This window comes from Saccopteryx leptura, chromosome 9 (genome assembly GCF_036850995.1).
Source record: "Saccopteryx leptura isolate mSacLep1 chromosome 9, mSacLep1_pri_phased_curated, whole genome shotgun sequence".
In the NCBI taxonomy this organism is placed as follows: Eukaryota; Metazoa; Chordata; class Mammalia; order Chiroptera; family Emballonuridae; genus Saccopteryx; species Saccopteryx leptura.
This window is the reverse complement of record NC_089511.1, coordinates 3,108,205-3,128,909: the sequence shown is the minus strand read 5'-3', so window position 1 is coordinate 3,128,909 and position 20,705 is coordinate 3,108,205. Positions and strand designations below refer to the sequence as shown.

Sequence of the window (20,705 nt, the reverse complement as noted above, 5' to 3'; positions counted from 1 at the left end):
TCAAAAAAAGAAAAGAAGAATTTTAGTTCTTACTGGAAAACTAAAGGCTTAAATTAGGTAATATTCACCTTGCTATAAATTGATGTTGGTAGAGTTCAGAGCTAATACTGTGTATGTGACACCCTAAAGAAGTCTGTTAAAGTGGTTTTGTACTTTTTCTTTTTTTTTTAAAGATAAATCTGGATTCTGTTAAGACTTATTTCAAACTGCATAGTATGAGTTTTAAACATTTACTATTGGAAGTATTCTTCAGTATAAATTTTTTTTCCTCTAATTGAGAGGAGGGGAGATGGTGAGACAGACTCCCACATGCACCTCACCCAGGATCTACCCGGCTGATGCTCTGAGTCAGTCAAGCTATTTTTAGCACCTGAGGCTGACTCGCTGAGATCAACCAAGCTGTCTTCAGCATCAGGTCCGGGGCTGATGCTCGAACCAATTGAGCCACTACCTGTGGGAGGGGAAAAGAGAGCGAGAAGAGGGAGAGCAGTGGGGAGAGAAGCAGATAGTCACTTCTCATGTGTGCCTTGACTGGGGATCGAACCCGGGACGTCCATACACCAGGACAACACTCTATCCACTGAGCCAACTGTTCAGGGCCCAATAGGAATCTTTAAATTGCGCACTGCGTGCTCCCTGCTGTGAGGCGGCTGTTGAATAGGTGAACTCTTTTTGGTCCAAAATGTTTTTATATTTCTCCTTACAGATCTCCTTTCTTCGAATAAGTACTGTGTCTACCAATAACTTGTTTTTACCATTAACCCTTTGAGTAGTTTTTTTCATGCTCGCTGACCCCACCCCGAGTTTTTTTTTTTCTCAAAAAATGTAATTAGTTCTAGTTACAGTTTTATTAACTTAAAATCATGTTTGTTTGATAACCAATAAGGAAATAAGAAGAACATACATTTGCCTTTTTTTAATGTTACCTTACACATTTCTAAAATAAATCGATTGTACTTTGGATGGTCAGGAGGCACAATGTACATGAACATTCATACTACTCAAAGGGTTAACTAAAACTTGAGCTCTTTTTTTTTATTTATACATCTTTTTTTCTTTTCTTTTCTTTTCTTTTCTTTTCTTTTCTCTTTTCTTTTCTTTTCTTTTCTTTTCTTTTCTTTTCTGAAGCTGGAAACGGGGAGAGACAGTCAGACTCCCGCATGCGCCCGACCGGGATCCACCCGGCACGCCCACCAGGGGGCGACGCTCTGCCCACCAGGGGGCGATGCTCTGCCCATCCGGGGCGTCACTATGTTGTGACCAGAGCCACTCCAGCGCCTGGGGCAGAGGCCACAGAGCTATCCCCAGCGCCCGGGCCATCTTTGCTCCAATGGAGCCTTGGCTGCGGGAGGGGAAGAGAGAGACAGAGAGGAAGGAGAGGGGGAGGGGTGGAGAAGCAGATGGGCGCTTCTCCTGTGTGCCCTGGCTGGGAATCGAACCCGGGACTTCTGCACGCCAGGCTGACGCTCTACCACTGAGCCAACCGGCCAGAGCTATACATCTTTTTTAAAAGACTTTTTACCATGGACATTGTCAATGATTGCACAAGAGTAGCACACTGCACTGGATCCCTATATGTCCATAAGTATCTTTTGTAAATCAAGGCTTTTTCACTAGTAGTTAATAGAAGAAAGGGGTTATTGCTCTTTATAATTCTATAAAAACATCTATCAAAACAATGTTATCTTCAGTGAAATGCTTTTATAATTTCTTACGTTTGTGAGTGATACTCTGCTTTTTCAGGTAGTCAGTCCGAGGTATTCAAGCATAACTAAATATCTTTTTTTTTAAACATTGAGGATTGTTTACCTGTTTACCACTTTTCTCTCCTTTTATTTGAATAAAGTTAATGCTGTTAAGGAAAATAACTTCACCAATATAGCTCTTGTTAACTTTTTTCAAAGTAAAGATTTACTATTATATGTCTAAAGGAATGTGGTTTATATTGTTTGTGTTCTCTGCAGTCTGAACTTAAGCTACTCATTAATTCCTAGGGTAATTTTACTGCTTTTTTTCTCTTCCCTTCTGTTACACTGCTCTTCTAGAGAGTTTATTCTCTCGTTTTGACTGTGTTGCTTTAACGTAACAGTGGGATGATCAGAAAATCTGTGCTAGAACCCAATCAGAAGGGAAACTAGGTAAAGAATAGTCAACAGAAGAAAGAAGAGAGGGAAGTGCTGGCGAGCGACATTCTTGACAGTTGAAGCAAAAGAAATATAACTGAGGAGTGGAGGACCGCCCTGCTGGAGGGTGAGAGGGTCCGGAACAGATCAGATAGTGGTCTTGGTCCGACGGAGTCGGTGTAGGTGTGCTGGGACTCTTTTTTTTTTTTTTTTCTGACTCGCTTATTTCACTCCGCATAATGTTATCAAGGTTCCACCATTCTGCTGTAAGTGATCCGATGTCATCGTTTCTTCTAGCTGAATAGTATACCAGTCTTCTATTTTTTTTACAGTGATTAAAAGCCTTTAAGCAAACTCTTGGCCAATACAGCAAGAATCCATAAAAGAGTAGGGTCCTTAACATGTTCACCAAGTCCAAATTGGCCCCATTACCATGCCAATTCCCTGAAAAATGCAACCCAACCACAGTTCAGTCTGTTAGGAGCTGTCACAGGGAGCAGGAGTCCAGGAAAAGTCCACACAGGAAAAGTCCGCATGGCACTGGAATTGTCACCATTCTATACTTTGCAGCTCATGTCCAAGTCCCAATGACCGCTGCTTCTGGCTGGTAATGATTCAGGTAGACTGGAATGTGCTGGGACTCTTTAGAGGCACGTTTGAACTTTTTATTTCATATTAACTGGAAGAAAAAAACACATTTATTTTGCTGTAAATTCTTTTTAAGTATTTTCAGTTTATAATAGAAAAATTTTAAGAAAGTTATTTCTCGAGTAAAATATGCTTTTGATTTATTTGCTTTGAATACAGACAATAAAGTACTCAAAGCAACTTCTGAGGAATAAACAGATCTTTTAATAGGGGCGGAGGCTGGTCGGCAAGCTTTTCTGTGAGGAGCCATTTGAGTATTTTAGGCTTTGAGGGCCATGCAGCCCCTGCCGCAGCTCCTCTGCTCTGTCATAGCCCCTGGGACGCAGCGTGGCCTTACGTAAATGATGGGCGTGGCTGTGTGCCGGCCTACTTCATAAAGACAGGTAGGGGCTGGAGCTGGCCCCTGGGTCTGTTTTGCTAACTCCTGAGGCAGATCGTCTTCTCTAAATATAATAAGAGAAGAAACAGGACATTTGAAGTGTCCGTATATTTTAGAGTAGACTTCTTTGATACGCTTCTTAGTGTTAAGTAGCTGTTTAGTTTAATAAACTTTTTGACTCCCTGCATTTGAAAAATCTGAAGCAAGGTCTACCATTATTTTATTAAGGACAGCCTGATGATATGTCTAAAAACACATTTTTAATTGACTTTCTTGTTTTTTATATTTTAATTAATTTTAATTTTTATTTTTTTACAGAGACAGAGAGAGAGTCAGAGAGAGGGATAGATAGGGACAGACAGACAGGAATGGAGAGATGAGAAGCATCAATCATTAGTTTTTCGTTGTAACACCTTAGTTCATTGATTGCTTTCTCGTATGTGCCTTGACCGTGGGCCTTCAGCAGACTGAGTAACCCCTTGCTGGAGCCAGCGACCTTGGGTCCAAGCTGGTGAGCTTTGCTCAAACCAGATGAGCCCGCGCTCAAACTGGCGACCTCGGGGTCTTGAACTTGGGTCCTCCTGATTCCAGTCCAATGCTTATCCACTGCGCCACCGCCTGGTCAAGCCCTTGTTTTTTATATTTTAATAATTATTTTTAGTAAGAAAGGATACTGTGGTCATAAAACAATAAGGTGACTTTTTTTTTTTTCAAATTGAGAGGAGGGGAGATAGAGAGACTCCCACATTTACCCCATCTAGGATCCACCCGGCAACCCCCATCTGGGGCCATGCTCACCACCAAACTATTTTTAGCACCTGAGGTGGAGGCTCCTTGCAGCCATCCTCAGTGCCCAGGGCCAGTGCACTCAAACCAATCAAATCATGGCTGCAGGAGGGGGAGGGGTGTTGAAGCAGATGGGTGCTTTGCCTGTGTGCCCTGACGGGGAATTGAACCCTGGTCATTGACACACGAGGCTGATGCTCTACCACTGAGCCAACTGGCCAGGGCCAACAAGATGGTATTTAAAAGGAAATTGCAAATGTCAAAGAGTACCTGGAAAATGAACTTTAAAATATCAATCTCTCTCCCTTTATGCATATATATATATTTTTATGATTTACAAAAATGAAAAAGCATAACAGAAGGCTTATAGTTAAAATTGAAGAAATGTACCAAAATGTAGAGCAATAGGAAAAGAGATGAAAAAGTAGATTGGGTGCCCTGGCCAGATAGTTTGGTTCGTTACAGCATCTTCTCGAAGTGCTGGGGTTGCCAGTTCGATCCCTGGTCAGAGCACATGCATGGACAGCTCGATTTTCCTGTCTCTCTCTCTCTCTCTTTCTCTCTTTCTCTCTTTCTCCCTCTCCCTCCCTCCCTTCTTTCCTCCCTTTCTCTCTCCCTCTCTCCCTTCCTCCCTCTGTCCCTCTCTCTCTGTCTCCCCCTCTCCCTTCCTTCCTTTCTCCCTCCTTTACTCTCTCACTGAAATCAATAAATAACCATAGCAATTAAAAAAAGTAGAATAGATAAGGTAAGAAATTCAGAGGACCAGTTTGAGGTCAATATCTATAAATAATTGACATTGCAGAAAAAGAGCATAGAAGATAGAGGAGAAAGAAGGCATCAGTGAAATAATTCAAGAACTTTCCCCAGCCCTGGTGGATGTCTCCGTTGGGTGGAGCGTTGTCCGATTTGCAGAGGTTGTCGGTTCAATCCCCAGTCAGTGCATCTACCTACAGGAACAGATCTATGTTTCTGTCTCTCTCTCTGAAATAAGTAAATAAAAGTTAAAAAAGAATTTCCCTGAATCTGAAGAACTTTGAGTTTCCATGTTGAAATGGCCCACCAAATTCCCAACGAATGATTAAAAGGAGAGGTTCTGCCAGAGCTATTATCATAAATCATATCTCTTTGGTTAAAGGAAAGAAGTTCTTCAAGTGTTTGGAGAAAAAAAGACAAAAGAATCAAAATGGTATTAGAATTAATGCAGTGGAACAGACTCCTCATATACAAAGGGCATCAATGAATTTCAAGAACATGTTAAGCAAAAGAAGCTAGACGCAAAATAGTGCATCTTATGATGCCATGTGTGTGAGGTGGAAGCATGGATGTGATGGGAGCAGAACAGCCATTGCGGGTGGGGCGGGGCGAGGAGCGAGAGACGGGAGAGCAGGTGAGGACTTGCTGTGTCGTGATTGTGGTGTGGGTTACGTGGATGCATATTCGTCACAACTCCTGTCACACACTTATGGTCCACGACTCTCAATGTAAGTTTAGCAAGAATTTTTTAAGAAAACTATAAAAAAGTGTTGGGTTTTTTAAACATTAGCACCTGTTGGTGGAAGTCAGTCTTTTGCCTTCACAATACTGAGAAGAAAACTGTGAGTCTTTGGTCAACCATACCATGAATTAGAGTGAAGGCAGACTAAAGACGTATTCCGACATTCAGAGTCTCAAAACCTGTACTCCCTTCCTAAGGAAGCTACTGCAGGATACGTGCCATCAAAATGAAGACGTAAAGCAAGACAGGTCCTGGGGTCTGGGACACAGGGTCCAGCTCGGGAGAGAGATGAGGAGAGGGCCCGGCGTGGTGTTGGAGAGTGGTCTCCAGGTGGTCACTGTGCGGTAGGCCCAGAGAGAGAGCAGCCCCTTCCGACTGGGGCAGAGCAGAGACTTGAAGAGAGTTCTTCAAGAAGATAAAATACAGTGCCTAATATGTGTAAACATTCTGAAAATGGTATATAACTAGGAGAGAGTGTGGGTTCAATTAGTGAAAATTAAACAGATGCAATAAAAGAATCTTTTCAGCGAAGACATTGTTCTCCAAAAGTGCAGTCATTTACATAGAAGCATTGACTATCACAAAACTGATAGGACTATAATGGGAAGGCATGAGGGGAGCCAGAGATGGAGAACAGTAACATCATACCCCCCCCATGCAAAGGCAGTTAATGCCTACAACCAAAAACCAAGAGGTAGCACCATGTACAGATGTTACTCAGAGAGGCAACATGGAAAAGGAACAACTGGAAAAAAAAAATGCAGTTGCATCTGGCGTGGGGGAGGACTTCTGTTTTTGGTAACCAGTTTTATAAAAATGATTGGACTCTAAGGTATATATGCATTTGTAACTTAGATTAAAAAGCAAAACAACAATAAGACAGACAAAAGGAGAATTGTGGAGCCTGAAAAAAATGTGGAAGAATGTACACAAAGATGTTGATTGTGATTTTAGCTGGCTTGTGAGATAGGTCAGTGGTCTCCAACCCCTGGGCCGCGGACCGGTCCGCAGAGAAAGAATAAATAATACATTATTTTCATTTTATTTATATTTAAGTCTGAACGATGTTTTATTTTTTAAAAAATGACCAGATTCCCTCTGTTACATTTGTCTAAGACTCACTCTTGATGCTTGTCTCGTAAGTTTGACAATTATATTTAAAAATACCACAGTTTTTATGCCGGTCGCATAATTTTATTTTGTGCATTTATCCGTCCCAACCTAAAGGCCGGTCCGTGAAAATATTTTCTGACATTAACAGGTCCGTGGCCCAAAAAAGGTTGGGGACCACTGAGATAGGTGATTTCATTTTTGTCTTTTGGCTCAGTGGATAGAGCATCGAACGGAACACTGTGGCTCAAATTCCTGAGGTCGCCAGCTTGAGCATAGGGTTGCTGGCTTGATTGTGGGGTCATTGACATGATCCCAGGGTTGCTGGTTTGAAGCCCAAGATCACTGTCTTAAGCTCAAGGTCACTGGGTTTAGCCCCCTCCCCACCCTGTCAGGGCACGTATGAGAAGCAATCAATGAACAACTGAAGTGAAGCAGCTATAAGTTGATGCGTCCCATCTCTCTCCTCCTCCTCTCTCCCTCCTTCCCCTCCCTCTCCTGCCTCTCACTCGCTCATTCTCAAAAAGAATTTTTTGTACCATGAACTTGGATTACAGTTTTAATCAGGAGGGGAGAAATAGAAGTAAATGTTGGTTATTCTTATTTTCAGTAGCCAGGCTAAAGGGAAGAAGTTAATATAATATGTTCGTGAAGGTAGCATTGATGTTCAGGAGGGACTATCTTTGGGTGAGAACATTCATTTTGATTGAGACAGTTGGCTCATATTAGGAGGAAGAAATATATGAGATTCTCAAAAATGATGTAGTTATAGGTGGTATGCAGAAATATACAGTCTTCATTTAGTCTTTAGAATATAGTTCATAACATTTCAATAACTCCTTTGTAATTAAATTTTTTTCAGTAATGTTTAATGTACGTTGTAGCATCATGTATAATACTGTTTTTTAAAGAAACACTTGAAAGCTTTATATTTTTAAACAAAAGTACTGCCTCTACCGCCTTTATATTAAGCCTTCCCTTTTTCTTTTAACAGAAAAACAGGAAAAGGAAATTGACATCTATGCTAACCTCTCTGACGAAAAGGCTTTCGTGTTTTCAGTCGCCTTGGCAGAAATAAATAGAAAAATTATCAATCAAAGACTGATTCTCTGATACTTGCCTGCAGAATGTGTTGAAACGTTCTTCAGGATTGCATCAGCCAATTCTCAAACAGCTGTGGACTCTCAGGACCATTTGACGGCGTCAGTGAGGGCGGGAGGGTTTCCCTGTCCTTGAGCCGGTGCCACATTGGGGAGCAAAGCTGTAGGCCTGACTGTGGTGGGATTTCCTTGGCTTCCAAGGAGTATTGTCAGTGTTTTGTGTTGGGATATAAGTAAGTGTATTTACAAAAAAGAAAAAAAAGGTGGATGACTGTTAAAGGTTAAAGGGGTAGAGATGGGAGTGGCAGTATGAAAATTAGGGAAATAAAATGCTTGATAATTTTTCAGGTTTGCCACCAGAGATGCAATATTTTAAATACTCGGAGAAAGAATGACTTTTTGAAATATATATTTCAGATATTCAGCACTAATGAATTGCATATTTACAGTTCATTTACTTTGAAAAAATTGGCAAGTAATATTTTATTGAATGGGGAATTAATATAAATTGTAAATTTTGTCTTAAATTGAGTTTTTCTTGGCCTTTATTTTTATGACTTAATGTATGAGTTATATTTTGGGAAATACTTTCTAGACAGTTTGGAAGTTTGGGTGCTATATTAAGAAAACATTTAAGGATATGTAATACTTCAGATATAAACACCTTGTTTTCTTGAATGTAATTTATTGGTTATAAAAAACACTTTTCTGCTCTCAAGATGGTGCCTGTTAACCTAAACATTAAATATATTTATTACATGCAAAATATTTCTTAGCCACTTTTAAGCAGTAATGTTTTATCTGAATGGATGTTGATTTACACATCCTGGTAATTATTTAAATTGTTACTTAACCTCACTCTGGAAGACAAAAATAAACCCTAACATTGAAATGAAGAGATTAAATAGTTGTGTTACAAGCTTTTTGTCCTAGTGAAGTTTGTGAAATATATTTAAGTTCTTAATTTTTCTAGTGTTAGATGATAACTATTTATAGTTGCATTATTTTATATTAAGTGCTTGGCGGTTTTGCAAATAGATTTAATGATTAACGTATTCAGATTTGATAAGAACTTCCCTTGTTTTAAACCTACCCCCATCAGCCAAATCTGTTTGGAAGTCCTACAACCTAATTAGGGCAGGCAGTGGTCATTAGCCTGAAGGGAGCTGCCCTTGCCTCACAACTCAGCCCCGTGGGTCTGTCCTGCGTCTCCTGGCACCTTCCCCGGGAGGAAAGGGCTTTTTTTACTTTCTCCTTCTCTCGGTGACAGCCAGCAGGGGGAGCCTAAGGCCGGGCGAGGTAGACTTTCCTAAGAATTCCTTTTCTGTCAGCCCCCATGTTTACCTGCAGGTACTAGTACAGTTTTCTTGTATGCCCTGCTAATAAAGTTTATTCCTGAGAATGCTAATGGAATTTTCTTTTCTTTTTTTTTAAAGAGAAAGACAGAGATAGGAACAGGAAGGGAGAGAGATGAGAAGTATCAACTTGTAGTTGTGGCACCTTAGTTCATCGATTGCTTCTCATATGTGCCTTGACCGGGGGCTACTGCCGAGCCAGTGACCCCTGCTCAAGCCAGCGAGCTTGGACTTCAAGTCAGAGAGACCTCTGGGCTCAAGCCGGCAACCTTGGGGTTTCATACCTGGGTCCTCAGCATCACAGGTCAGCGCTCTAGCCATTGCGCCACCACCTAGTCAGAATAATGTGATTGTATCTTTTAAACATAATATGAAGAAACTTTTATTTTGAGAAAAAATTTATAAAAATGGTTAGTATCTAAAAATGTTGTGGACAAGTATATATCCTCAGAGAAAGCAAGAAAGCTTATTCAGTAGGTATCTCTTTAAAGAATTATGGATGTTGGAGTCTGTCACTTTAAAGCTAAAGAACCTTAGAAGAAAGTCACATTAAAGTAGTCGTAGGATAAGGGAGGAGGCTGATGACTAGGCTGGAGCTTGCCATGTGGAAGACTCATTTATTTCAGATGCTCATAATGTTAAATCCATCCTTCCCTCCCTCCCTCCCTCCCTTTCTTCCCTCCCCTCCCTCCCTCCCTCCCTCCCTCCCTTCCCTCCTTCCCTCCCTCCCTCTCTTCCTTCCTTTCTTCCCTCCTTTCCTCCCTCCCTCCCTCCCTCCCTCCCTCCCTCCCTTTCTTCCGTCCCCTCCCTCCCTCCCTCCCTCCCTCCCTCCCTTCCCTCCTTCCCTCCCTCCCTCTCTTCCTTCCTTCCTTCCCTCCTTTCCTTCCTCCCTCCCTCCTTCCCTCCCTCCCTCCCTCCCTCCTTCCCTCCGTCCTTCCCTCCCTCCCTTCTTTCTCTCCCTCCCTCCCTTCCTCCCTCCTTTCCTTCCCTCCTTCCCACCCTCCCTCCCTCCCTTCTCCAGCGAGAGAAGGGAAGATAGACTCCTGCATGTGCCCTGACCAGAATCCACCCAGCAACCTCCATCCGGAGCCAGTGCTCTGCCTATCTGGGGCCATGCTCACAACTGAGCTATTTTTAGCTCCCGAGGCAGAGGCTCCACAGAGCCATCTTCAGTGCCTGAGTGTTGGAACCTGTGGAGCAATGGCTGCGGGAGGGGGAGAGAGAGAGAGAGAGAGGAGGGGAAGGGTGGAGAAGCAGATGGGCGCTTCTGTGTGCCCTGCCCGGGAATCCAACCCGGGACTTCCATGTGCTGGGCCAATGCTAGGCCACTGAGCTCACTGGCTAGGGCTGTTAAATCTTTTTAATTTATTCATTTTAGAGAGGAGAGGGAGAGACAGAGAGAGGAGAGACAGAGAGAGAGAAGGGAGGAGGAGCTGGAAGCATCAACTCCCGTATGTGCCTTGAGCAGGCAAGCCCAGGGTTTCGAACTGGCAACCTCAGCATTTCCAGGTCGACGCTTTATCCACTGCGCCACCACAGGTCAGGCAAATCTTTATTTAAATTTTTTTTTGGCAGAGGGACAAAGAAGCTTCCCCAGTTTATGATGTAACCTGTTGAACCAGTGTATGTGAATAAGGCTCTGGAAAAGCCTTTTCATGTGTGGAGTAGGCCTTTATCCTGGGGAAGGATCTGGATATTTCAAGATGCTTTTTTTCTTTCTTCTCTCTGCTAGAGCTATGAAGGGTTTTTGTTTGGTGTTTTTGTTTTTTGTTTTTTTTTTGTATTTTTCTGAAGCTGGAAACGGGGAGAGACAGTCAGACAGACTCCCACATGCGCCCGACCGGGATCCACCCGGCACGCCCACCAGGGGCGACGCTCTGTCCACCAGGGGGCGATGCTCTGCCCCTCCGGGGCGTCGCTCTGCCGCGACCAGAGCCACTCTAGCGCTTGGGGCAGAGGCCAAGGAGCCATCCCCAGCGCCCAGGCCATCCTTGCTCCAATGGAGCCTTGGCTGCAGAAGGGGAAGAGAGAGACAGAGAGGAAGGAGGGGGGGGGGTGGAGAAGCAAATGGGTGCCTCCCCTATGTGCCCTGGCTGGGAATCGAACCCGGGTCCCCCGCACGCCAGGCCGACGCTCTACCGCTGAGCCAACCAGCCAGGGCCTGTTTTTGGTTTTTTTGGTTCTTGACTGAGAACCTGGTAGGAGCATAGGAGTGCCCGGGGAAGCGTGCTGCTCTGCCCACCACGACTGCAGCCCTGGGCGTTAGCTTCCCATCCTCACACTCATGCGTGCCGCTCCCAGCGGTCTTCAGAATTTCTGTGTGTTCCTGTCTGTCTCTGGCTTCAGAGGTTCTGCCCGAGTAAGCAGATGTTCCCTGATTTACTGTGTTCGCAGGTCTCCAGATTTCAGGGTGGCAGTTTGGCCCAACCTCAATCCTTTGATAGGTGGGTGACACGGGGCAGACCGTGGCCGGGCGGGCGACACACGGGGCAGGCCGTGGCCGGGCGGGCGACACACGGGGCAGGCCGTGGCCGGGCGGGCGACACACGGGGCAGGCCGTGGCCGGGCGGGCAACACACGGGGCAGCCGTGGCCGGGCAGGCGACACACGGGGCAGGCCGTGGCCGGGCGGGCGACACACGGGGCAGCGTCTCCCCTTGTCTTGCCGCCCTTCTGCTCCGGCCCCCTTGCTCCCCGCAGAGGAGAGACAGCACACCTCCCTCCCCTCTGACTGCACAGCCGCCCTGCACACAGCCAGACCAACCGTGCTTGGGGGGGGGGGCTTCCGGGGGAGGGGCTCCCCCCACAGGGCCCGCCCTGTGCTGGCTCCTCTTCATTCTCACTGACCCTGTAACTTACATCCTGTGTGCAGAACCCACTATGAGGAGCGCTTCCTAAGTTAGAGCTGATGAGAGAGGGGAGCAGACGGCCCGGAGAGGACAGGAAGGCTGTGCTTCATCACACATCCAGGCAAGCTGCAGCGGCGTTTGGTGGAGTCACGGGGCAGCTGACTGACCGGCCAAACTATCAGATGCCCTGTCACCCCCTTGAATAAGAAACTGAATTCAAAATACTGGCTTAGTGGGCCCAGATCAATATATCCAGCCTGCTCCCACTTTTACTCCTTCTGCTAGGGTCCCGTACCCTTCAGGTCCGTTCTACTCCCCACAGTCGACAGGTTTTAACGGGAAACTCCCGCAGGTCCTGCGGCGTGTGGTGTGCTTTGTTGTGGTCACACTTCGTAGCTCTCCCTCCTGAGAGTTCTTACCTTGCCCTCACCTTTTGGCTCAGGGCCTGGACTGTTGCCCGAAGCTGCATCTTCATTTAACGTTTGAAAGTTTCATTGAATCTGCTTTTGCTTACATTGTAGTTCTTGGTTCTTGAAAAACATACTTTTGAGCCCTTGTGTCTTTTATTTCATCATTTGTGGCTTTTTTAACCCTATACTTTTTTGTGTGTGAGAGAGAGATTCAGGTTTGGGAGAGAAAAAGAGGTAGAAACATCAACCCATAGTTGCTTCACTTTATTTATTTATTTATTCATTTTAGAAAGGAGAAAGAGTAAGAGTGAGAGAGAGAGAGAGAGAGAGAGAAAGGGGGAGGAGCAAGAAGCATCAACTCCCATATGGGCCTTGCCCAGGCAAGCCCAGGGTTTTGAACCGGTGACCTCAGCATTCCAGGTCAACGCTTTATCCATTGTGCCACCACAGGTCAGGCCATAGTTGCTTCACTCTAGTTGTGCATTGCTTGCTTCCCGTATGTACCTTGACTGGACCTTGGGCTCAATTCGAATCAGTGACCCCTTGCTCCAGCCGGTGACCTTGGATCGACCCGTTGATCCCATGCTCAAGACAATGACCCCACACCCAAGCCAGTGAGCCCGCGCTCAAGCCAGCTACCTGGGGGTTTCAAACCAGCAACCTCAGCATTCTGGGTCAACGCTCTGTCCACTGCACCCCCACAGGTCAAGTTTAACTGTGTACTTTCCAGTTTATGGGAGTTCATGGCCCTTTTCTCTAGCTTGGAGCCTAAAGACAGTCTCTAGAGGGTCTAGACAGGGTCTAGAAGAGTCTAGACCAGGGGTCCCCAAACTACGGCCTGCGGGCCACATGCGGCCCCCTGAGGCCATTTATCCGGCCCCCGCTGCACCTCCGATAGGGGCACCTCTTTCATTGGTGGTCAGTGAGAGGAGCACAGGATCCATCCTCATCCTGTGCTCCGAGAGTACTGTATGTGGCGGCGCCACAAAGCGCAGCATGGCTCACGTACAGTACTACTTCCGGTGACATGGGATGCACGCATCACGGCTCCGGAAGCGCGTCATATCACCTATTACGGCTAGCAGTGACAAATATGGAACTGGACATTGACCATCTCATTAGCCAAAAGCAGGCCCATAGTTCCCATTGAAATACTGGTCCGTTTGTTGATTTAAATTTACTTGTTCTTTATTTTAAATATTGTATTTGTTCCCATTTTTTTTTTACTTTAAAATAAGATATGTGCAGTGTGCTTAGGGATTTGTTCATAGTTTTTTTTATAGTCCGGCCCTCCAACGGTCTGAGGGACAGTGAACTGGCCCCCTGTGTAAAAAGTTTGGGGACCCCTGGTCTAGACCCTCTCACTCACCAGACCAGTTTTCACCTTTCTAGGGTGGAAAACCCAGTTGTTTCAGGTTGATCAGAAATCGACTCTTATGTCAGCCTGTCATGACCAGAACCCCGTGGTGCAGACACAGCTGTTGACGTGGACTGTGTTAGGGGCGGGCACTCAGAATGCTTACTAGCCAGGTACTCACTCAGGACACGTGAAAAAGCCCCGAAGTCCTTGTAAACGAGACCGGGAAACGTGAGCTGAGTCCTGGGGAGCTGGGGGCCACTGTCAGCGCTTGAATGACTGGACCCAGAGAGGGCGGGCCACCGTGAGGACCTGAAAGGCTCTCCATCAGGGGTCCCCAAACTACGGCCCGCGGGCCACATGTGGCCCCCTGAGGCCGTTTATCCGGCCCCCGCCGCACTTCCGGAAGGAGCACCTCTTTCATTGGTGGTCAGTGAGAGAGCACAGGATGCATCCTGTGTGCTGTATGTGGTGGCACCACAAAGCGCAGCAATGCGGGACGCACGTGTCAGGGCTCCGGAAGCGCGTCATATCACTTGTTAGGGTTAGCATTGACAAATATGGAACCAGACACTGACCATCTCATTAGCCAAAAGTAGGCCCATAGTTCCCATTGAAATACTGGTCAGTTTGTTGATTTAAATTTACTTGTTCTTTATTTTAAATATCGTATTTGTTCCTGTTTTGTTTTTTTACTTTAAAATAAGATATGTGCAGTGTGCTTAGGGATTTGTTCATAGTTTTTTTATAGTCCGGCCCTCCAACGGTCTGAGGGACAGTGAACTGGCCCCCTGTGTAAAAAGTTTGGGGACCCCCGCTCTCCGTACTCCCTGCCGCCAGCATTTCTCCCAGAGACTCAGACGGGCTGTCCCCAGAGCGCAGTGACAGAGGGACAGAGCCCCTGTGGTCCTGGCCTTCTTGGTGTGATCAGGCCACATCCGCAAAGTGGCAGTCCTTTGTCATTTTTCTGGCCACCAGGTCCCCTTCCTGGGTACACTGCCCCAGTCTTGCGCTGGTAGGTCCAGGGGCTTCCAGCAGGGCTCCCTTGGGAATGAGTGATGCAAAGATAGGGATGGCTGCGGATACTAAATCTCTGAGCAAGGTTTTCTTTTTTTTAAATTTTGATTGATTGGTTTTAGAGAGAGGAGAAAAGGGCCCAGGGAGGAGCTGGAAGCATCAACTCGTAGTGGTTGCTTGTATATGCCTTGACGGGGTTTCAAATCAGTGACCTCAGCATTCCAGGTTGTTACTTTATCCACCGCTCCCACACAGGCCAGGCCGGAACTGTTCATGTCTTGGTCTTTGCTCGTCTGTCCTTATTTAAGAGAGAAGGTCCGCCTCCCAGTGACAGTTCTCACTGGGTGCTGTGGACGGGAGGTGGGGGAGGTGACTGGGGACTCAGTGTTTAGGCGGAGGCCACCGGATTGCCAGAGTGAGAACTTCACTGTGAGACCTCAAGTCGATGGCTAAATGTTCAGTTCACCAATGTGGACCGAGGAGTGTCTTCAGAAAAGGGCTGGCGGGGACTTGTTTGTTGTTGCGTGAAGGCCGGTGCCAGCTGCCCGTACTTGCTGGGCACGTGTGAGGCGCTGGGGGTGCTTACGTGGGTGGCGGAGCAAAGCAGGTGGGACAGCTGAGCTGCCATCTGCCCGGCTCCCTCCAGCTGGGTGACAGCCCTCTGCACCCTCAGAACTAGTCCTGCTCTCTCAGGTGTCCTGATCTGTTGACTCTTGCCCAGCAACTTCCTGGCTGCCAGATACGCTTGCACTTCTCACCCCGCTCGACGTCACTCCCCAGTCTCCTCCGGGCGTGGCCTCGGTCCTTCCTGAACCTCTCCTCCCTGCGAGCAGAGTCAAAGCAGGGGGGGGGCAGGTCTGCTTCCATCGCTGGGGGTTACAAGAACAACATTCATTTGCTGGTGGTGATCCCACAGGTAGTGTTTCTAGCAAAAGAACTGTAAATGGGCCTTGGCTGGTTGGCTCAGTGGTAGAGCGTCAGCCTAGAGTGAAGGAGTCCCGGGTTCGATTCCCGGCCAGGGCACACAGGAGAAGCACCCATCTGCTTCTCCACCCCTCCCCCTCTCCTTCCTCTCTGTCTCTCTCTTCCCCTCCCGCAGCCAGGGCTCCATTGGAGCAAAGTTGTCCCGGGCACTGAGGATGGCTCCTTGGCCTCTGCCTCAGGCGTTAGAATGGCTCCGGTTGCAACAGAGCGATGCCCCAGATGGGCAGAGCATTGCCCCCTGGTGGGCATGCCGGGTGGATCCCGGTCGGGCGCATGTGGGAGTCTGTCTGACTGCCTCCCCGTTTCCAACTTCAGAGAAATACAAAAAAAAATTTTTTCTTTTTATTGTTTAAGCAATATACAAGTAACATAAAAACATGCTCCTTATAAAAATTGCAAATACAGAGGCGTGTGCACTGTGCAGGGAAGCCAGCGTTTCTAATCCACTTGCTCTTAGGTTTCTAAGTTGAACCCCCTGAGGTTCCTGACAGGTAGGACGAGGCTTTCTCAGTTTGGGTGGATCACATGCTCGGGGTCAGTGAAACAGAAAAGGAGTAGATTTTGCCTTGTTAGAAAAACTGCAAACTGAGCTGTCCACCAGGGGGGACGGAATGACGGCCCTGCATCTACCGTGAAAGGTCATCCGAGGTGCACGGCCAAGTTCAAGTTCACAAAACAACGTGTAAAAAGTCAATCCTTTCTAAATTAAAAAGGCAGACACCTGATAACCAGACAGACACAGATATGAAGATCTGTCCGCAGTAGTCAAGGATATACACCCAGTTTTAGCAGTTACTTCCCTGGGAAAGAGCACACTGAGCTGGGGAGAAGGGAAGCAGAGGCGTGACGACCGCTTCTCCCTGCAGCTGAGCTGGCGCCGGCTCGGGCCGGGGAGCTTGCCTTTGAACTGCTCCCATTTGTTCGCTGGGCTCCCAGGGACGTCACCGCCTCGTCGCTCTGGCTAGTGGTGGCAGAGTTAGCAGCATGGCCCGGAGTGGCTCTTGGCGGCCCTGGCCAGCTGACACACGCCACTTAGGGTTTCCAAGCAGCCAAGCTGTTCCCACTCACGCAGGGCTGATGCACTTGTAGCTAAATGTGGTGTGGCCAGGGCCCCGGGCCAGCTTCAGGGCAGGAAATAGAATGCCATCTCCATCACCAGGGAGACAATGGTCTGCATGCAGGATTTAAAACCAGGGCCAGGGGGCCGGTCCCTGGAGAAAGGGAGGAAGGAAGAGCCGAGGGCAGCGTGCATGGGTTTCTGTCTTGGATTGTAACTGTAACTGTCCACGAGCCTCTGCCCCGCCCACCCCCGTATCTGTGTCTCGGTCTGTGGATAAGATGGAGGTGGCGACATTTACACCTCTCACTGGGGATTTATGAAGCGATTCCTGACGGACCGTAGGGACCCATGGATAGAAGGTGGTATGTAAGTGCATCTGGTCAGTGTCCTGTGTGTGTGTGTTCATGTGCCTGAGGGGCATGTGGACCCTCTGGGCACAGTGTGAGAGTCTGGTCAAAACCAACCAGCGGTGACGACGGACACTTTTCAGTGCACGGATGTGATTGGGGTTCTGGGCGTGTTTGGGGGAAATGCACGTGGAATTCAGACCTGAGGACTGTTTCCAGCCTTCCTGCCGTGGTTCGTCGTGCAGGAGCTGGAGTCCCTGGGGAAGGCTGAGGCAGGGTGGCCGGCTTCGCTCTGAAAAGCGTCCCCAGCCAACCCCGCGTGTCGTCTGCGCGTCGCGCCTTCAGTCCGCAGAGCGGTTTGCAGGTTGGACAGGGCAGCAAAACCTATTTTAAAAACAAAGCGTGAAGAGGGATTGTTCTCCCCCCACCCCTGGGGTTGGCTTTGGCCGCGGAGCCCCGAGGCTGTGGTGTGTGCCTGTGTTCTGTTCGTTTAAGTCTGAGCGCTGGACCTCAGACCTCCTGCGAAGGCTGAGCCATGTTTTCTGTCAGCCGGGGTCCCGAAGGAGCCTGTCGCTCCGCGCTGGGTCAGTCGGCCTCTCTCCCGTGCGTGTTATCTGCCTGGAGGAATTCCTGTGGGTCCAGTGAGTGGTGACTGGTAGAGAAACTCTTGTGTAATACGGCAGTTAATATACATTAAAAAAAATTATGTAAACGAAGTACAGAAACTACAGATCAGCTGCCGTTCTCTGGTGCAGAACCAGCCATACTGGCGTCTGTGTATATTTTAAACAAACATGGTATTCTGTGGTAGGTACTGGCTGTTTCACGACCTGCTTTGGGGGTGAGGTCTTCACCTGTGGGTCTGGAAAGAATGTTGCGAATGTTCGGGTCTGGCCCGCCAGGGGGCCGGGGCGGGGGGTCCCCACTTCTGCTGTGTGCGGGAGAGGTGTGGGTTGGGGGCCTGGCGCTGCCGTGAGCACTCTGAAAGGACTCTCCGAGAGTGGGTCTCTCAGATGTCCTGCTTCCTTAGCGCCCCTGTGTTTTGGCAACAGCACACTCCCCAGGACTGGTAAACACTTGCTGGTTTTAGCTTCCGTGTGGAGGATGGTCTCATGCTGCCCAGGCTGTTTGTACCCTGCCGGCAGGTGCACCCTCCTTTTCTTCCCTCCGACACCACTCAGATGAGGCTGTACTCACATACGTACACAGTGCCCCGACCTGGCCGCTGTTGAGTTGAACACAGCAGACCGGTGTGCACCTGCATGACTCAGAGCGGGACCGTCTCCGGCATCCGGCGGGAGGGGCTCTGTGTTCCCTGTGAGTCAGCGCCCTTGACAGCCGGGGCAGTCATTTCATCCGCTCTTAAACACCAGTTTCCCCCTGTTGCTTTCCACCTACAGACTTGCTGTAGGATTGCTGAGTTTCCTGGCCCACTCCCTGAAGGGTCCTGCCTGCTGACCCATCCGGAGTCTGTGGATCCTCCATGGGCCTGAGGCCAGTCTTTGCCAGGCTCCAGATAGAACTCTGTTAACTGTGCCTTGACTAGAACTGCCCCTGCCTTGGCCCCAGGTGTCACCCATCCCTACGCTCAGCTCAAGTACCATTTCCTCCAGGAAGTCCTCCCTCTTTGCCAAAATGTTTTCCTTCTTTTAGATTTTATTTATTGGTTTTTAGAGAGGAGAGAGAGAGAGAGAGAGAGAGAGAGAGAGAGAGAGGTGGGGGGGCAGGAAGCATCAACTCATAGTAGCTGCTTCTTGTATGTGCTTTGATCGGGCAGGTCTGGGGTTTCAAAGCTTCATCCTCAGCATCCCAGGTCGACGTGCTCTCCACTGCGCCGCCACAGGTCAGGAGCCAAAAGGTTTCTTCAATTCTCTTCACCTCCCTCCTCATTCTGAATTATTTTTATTTATTTATTCATTTTAGAGAAGAGAGAGAGAGAGAGACAGAGAGAGAGAGAGAGAGAGAAAAGAGGGGAGGAGCAGCAAGCATCAACTCCCATATGTGCCTTGACCAGGCAAGCCCAGGGTTTTGAACCGGCGACCTCAGTGTTCCAGGTTGACACTTGATCCACTGCGCCACCACAGGTCAGGCCTCCCTCCTCATTCTGAATTAGTTGAAACCAGGTGACTGGGCTCCTGCCAAGCCTTGGGGGCCATGGACGCCCAGCCACCATGCTGTTCCTACTCTGCTCCGAGGATTGCTCTGTCCTGCCGCAGTCTGCAAACCCTCCCTCCTCTCTCCCCGACTCTCACACATCTCAGGGCCGCACCAGACCCTGCGCCTGTCTCTCTCTCCCCCTCTCTTGCCCCAGTCTTGGCTCTTCACTCCCCAGCTCAGTCACAGACTCTCCCCAGCCTCAGGTCCTACCAACAGGTTCTTCAGATGTGACCTCAGAAACACCTGAGACCAGGCTCGGGGAGGGGGGAGCATTGGAGCAGAGGAGAGGGAAGCCCTCTGATCAGACCCCGGCGGGCTGGGAGCTGGTGCATGGCACAGTTTTGCCCCACGCCACCCACATTCTCTGTGCCCGGCAGTTGGTGACGATTGCAGGTTCCCGTTTCCCAGTGTGTGTTTTTCTTTAAGTTTTTATTTATTCATTTCAGAGGAGGGGAGACAGAGAGAAAGCAGGAGAGAACAAGAAGGGGGGGGAGCTGGAAGCATCAACTCCCATATGTGCCTTGACCAGGCAAGCCCAGGGTTTCGAACCGGTGACCTCAATGTTCCAGGTTGACACTTTATCCACTGCGCCACCACAGGTCAGGCCCTCCCAGTGTGTTTTAACCTCGCTCCTGCCCTGACCATCCGAGTTTCCCGTGGCTCAGGTAGAGGTCTGAGCCCCTGAGAGTCAGCACAGTTGGGGGTTTAAATCGTATTTGCAGCTGCAGTGCTTTCCACAGGGTCTGAGCAGAGTCAGGTTCTGCAGAGGAGCTGACATCGGAAACCCCGTCTGGGTCCCACCGGCCAGGCCAGGTGAGTTGGGATCCCAGTGTGATGTGGGGGGGGAGCAGGCCCAAGGCCCCGCTCTGCCCTGGCTCACGGTGAGCCCCATCTCTAAAACGGGGGTCGTCACCGGCCACCTCAGTGGGCGTAAGCGTGAGCCCGGGTCCAGGCACTCTGCAGGGACACCTTACCTGTGCGAGCAGGCGGGAGGGTGGATGACACAGTGTTGGCTTGAACCTGGCTGACCTGGTTTCAACCTGCAGATAGAATCTGTGTCTCCAAGTTGGCCTTCGTCAAACGCGGCCCCCAGACACACAGTGGGGCTCTGGACAGGACTGTCCTAACTCCAGCCTGTTCAGCCATGAGCGGCCTCTGGGGTCCGGCTGCCAGCATTTCTTTTTTTTTTGTATTTTTTTTTGTATTTTTTTTTCTGAAGCTGGAAACGGGGAGAGACAGTCAGATAGACTCCCGCATGCGCCCGACGGGGATCCACCCGGCACGCCCACCAGGGGCGACGCTCTGCCCACCAGGGGGCGATGCTCTGCCGCGACCAGAGCCACTCTAGCGCCTGGGGCAGAGGCCAAGGAGCCATCCCCAGCGCCCGGGCCATCTTTGCTCCAATGGAGCCTTGGCTGCGGGAGGGGAAGAGAGAGACAGAGAGGAAGGAGGGGGGGGGTGGAGAAGCAGATGGGCGCTTCTCCTATGTGCCCTGGCCGGGAATCAAACCCGGATCTCCCGCACGCCAG

General features: G+C 48.8%; 2 protein-coding genes and 1 non-coding gene across 7 annotated transcripts in view; all 3 read left to right on the top strand.

The window, feature by feature from the left end:
* C9H16orf87 (chromosome 9 C16orf87 homolog) overlaps window positions 1–9,023 on the top strand; it is a 32,346-nt gene extending 23,323 nt beyond the window's left edge. For all 3 annotated transcript variants that reach the window (XM_066349922.1, XM_066349921.1, XM_066349920.1), the window contains one exon: window positions 7,536–9,023. In XM_066349922.1, coding sequence (XP_066206019.1) covers window positions 7,536–7,654 — 119 coding nt within the window. In that variant the 3' untranslated portion in view covers window positions 7,655–9,023. The remainder of the gene's footprint in view (window positions 1–7,535) is intronic.
* Window positions 1–20,705, top strand: part of MYLK3 (myosin light chain kinase 3) — an 84,335-nt gene that overhangs the window by 23,234 nt on the left and 40,396 nt on the right. The window contains exon 1 of one of the 3 annotated variants that reach the window (XM_066349912.1): window positions 16,853–17,038. The exons of the other annotated variants lie outside the window; for them this stretch is intronic. Within the exon in view, the coding sequence (XP_066206009.1) occupies window positions 17,021–17,038 (18 nt within the window). The 5' untranslated portion in view covers window positions 16,853–17,020. Of the gene's footprint in view, window positions 1–16,852; window positions 17,039–20,705 lie in introns of those variants that run through there. 3 annotated transcript variants of the gene reach the window in all.
* TRNAS-AGA (transfer RNA serine (anticodon AGA)) lies at window positions 15,576–15,651 on the top strand. The gene has a single exon. It is a non-coding gene; the product is annotated as a tRNA-Ser (tRNA).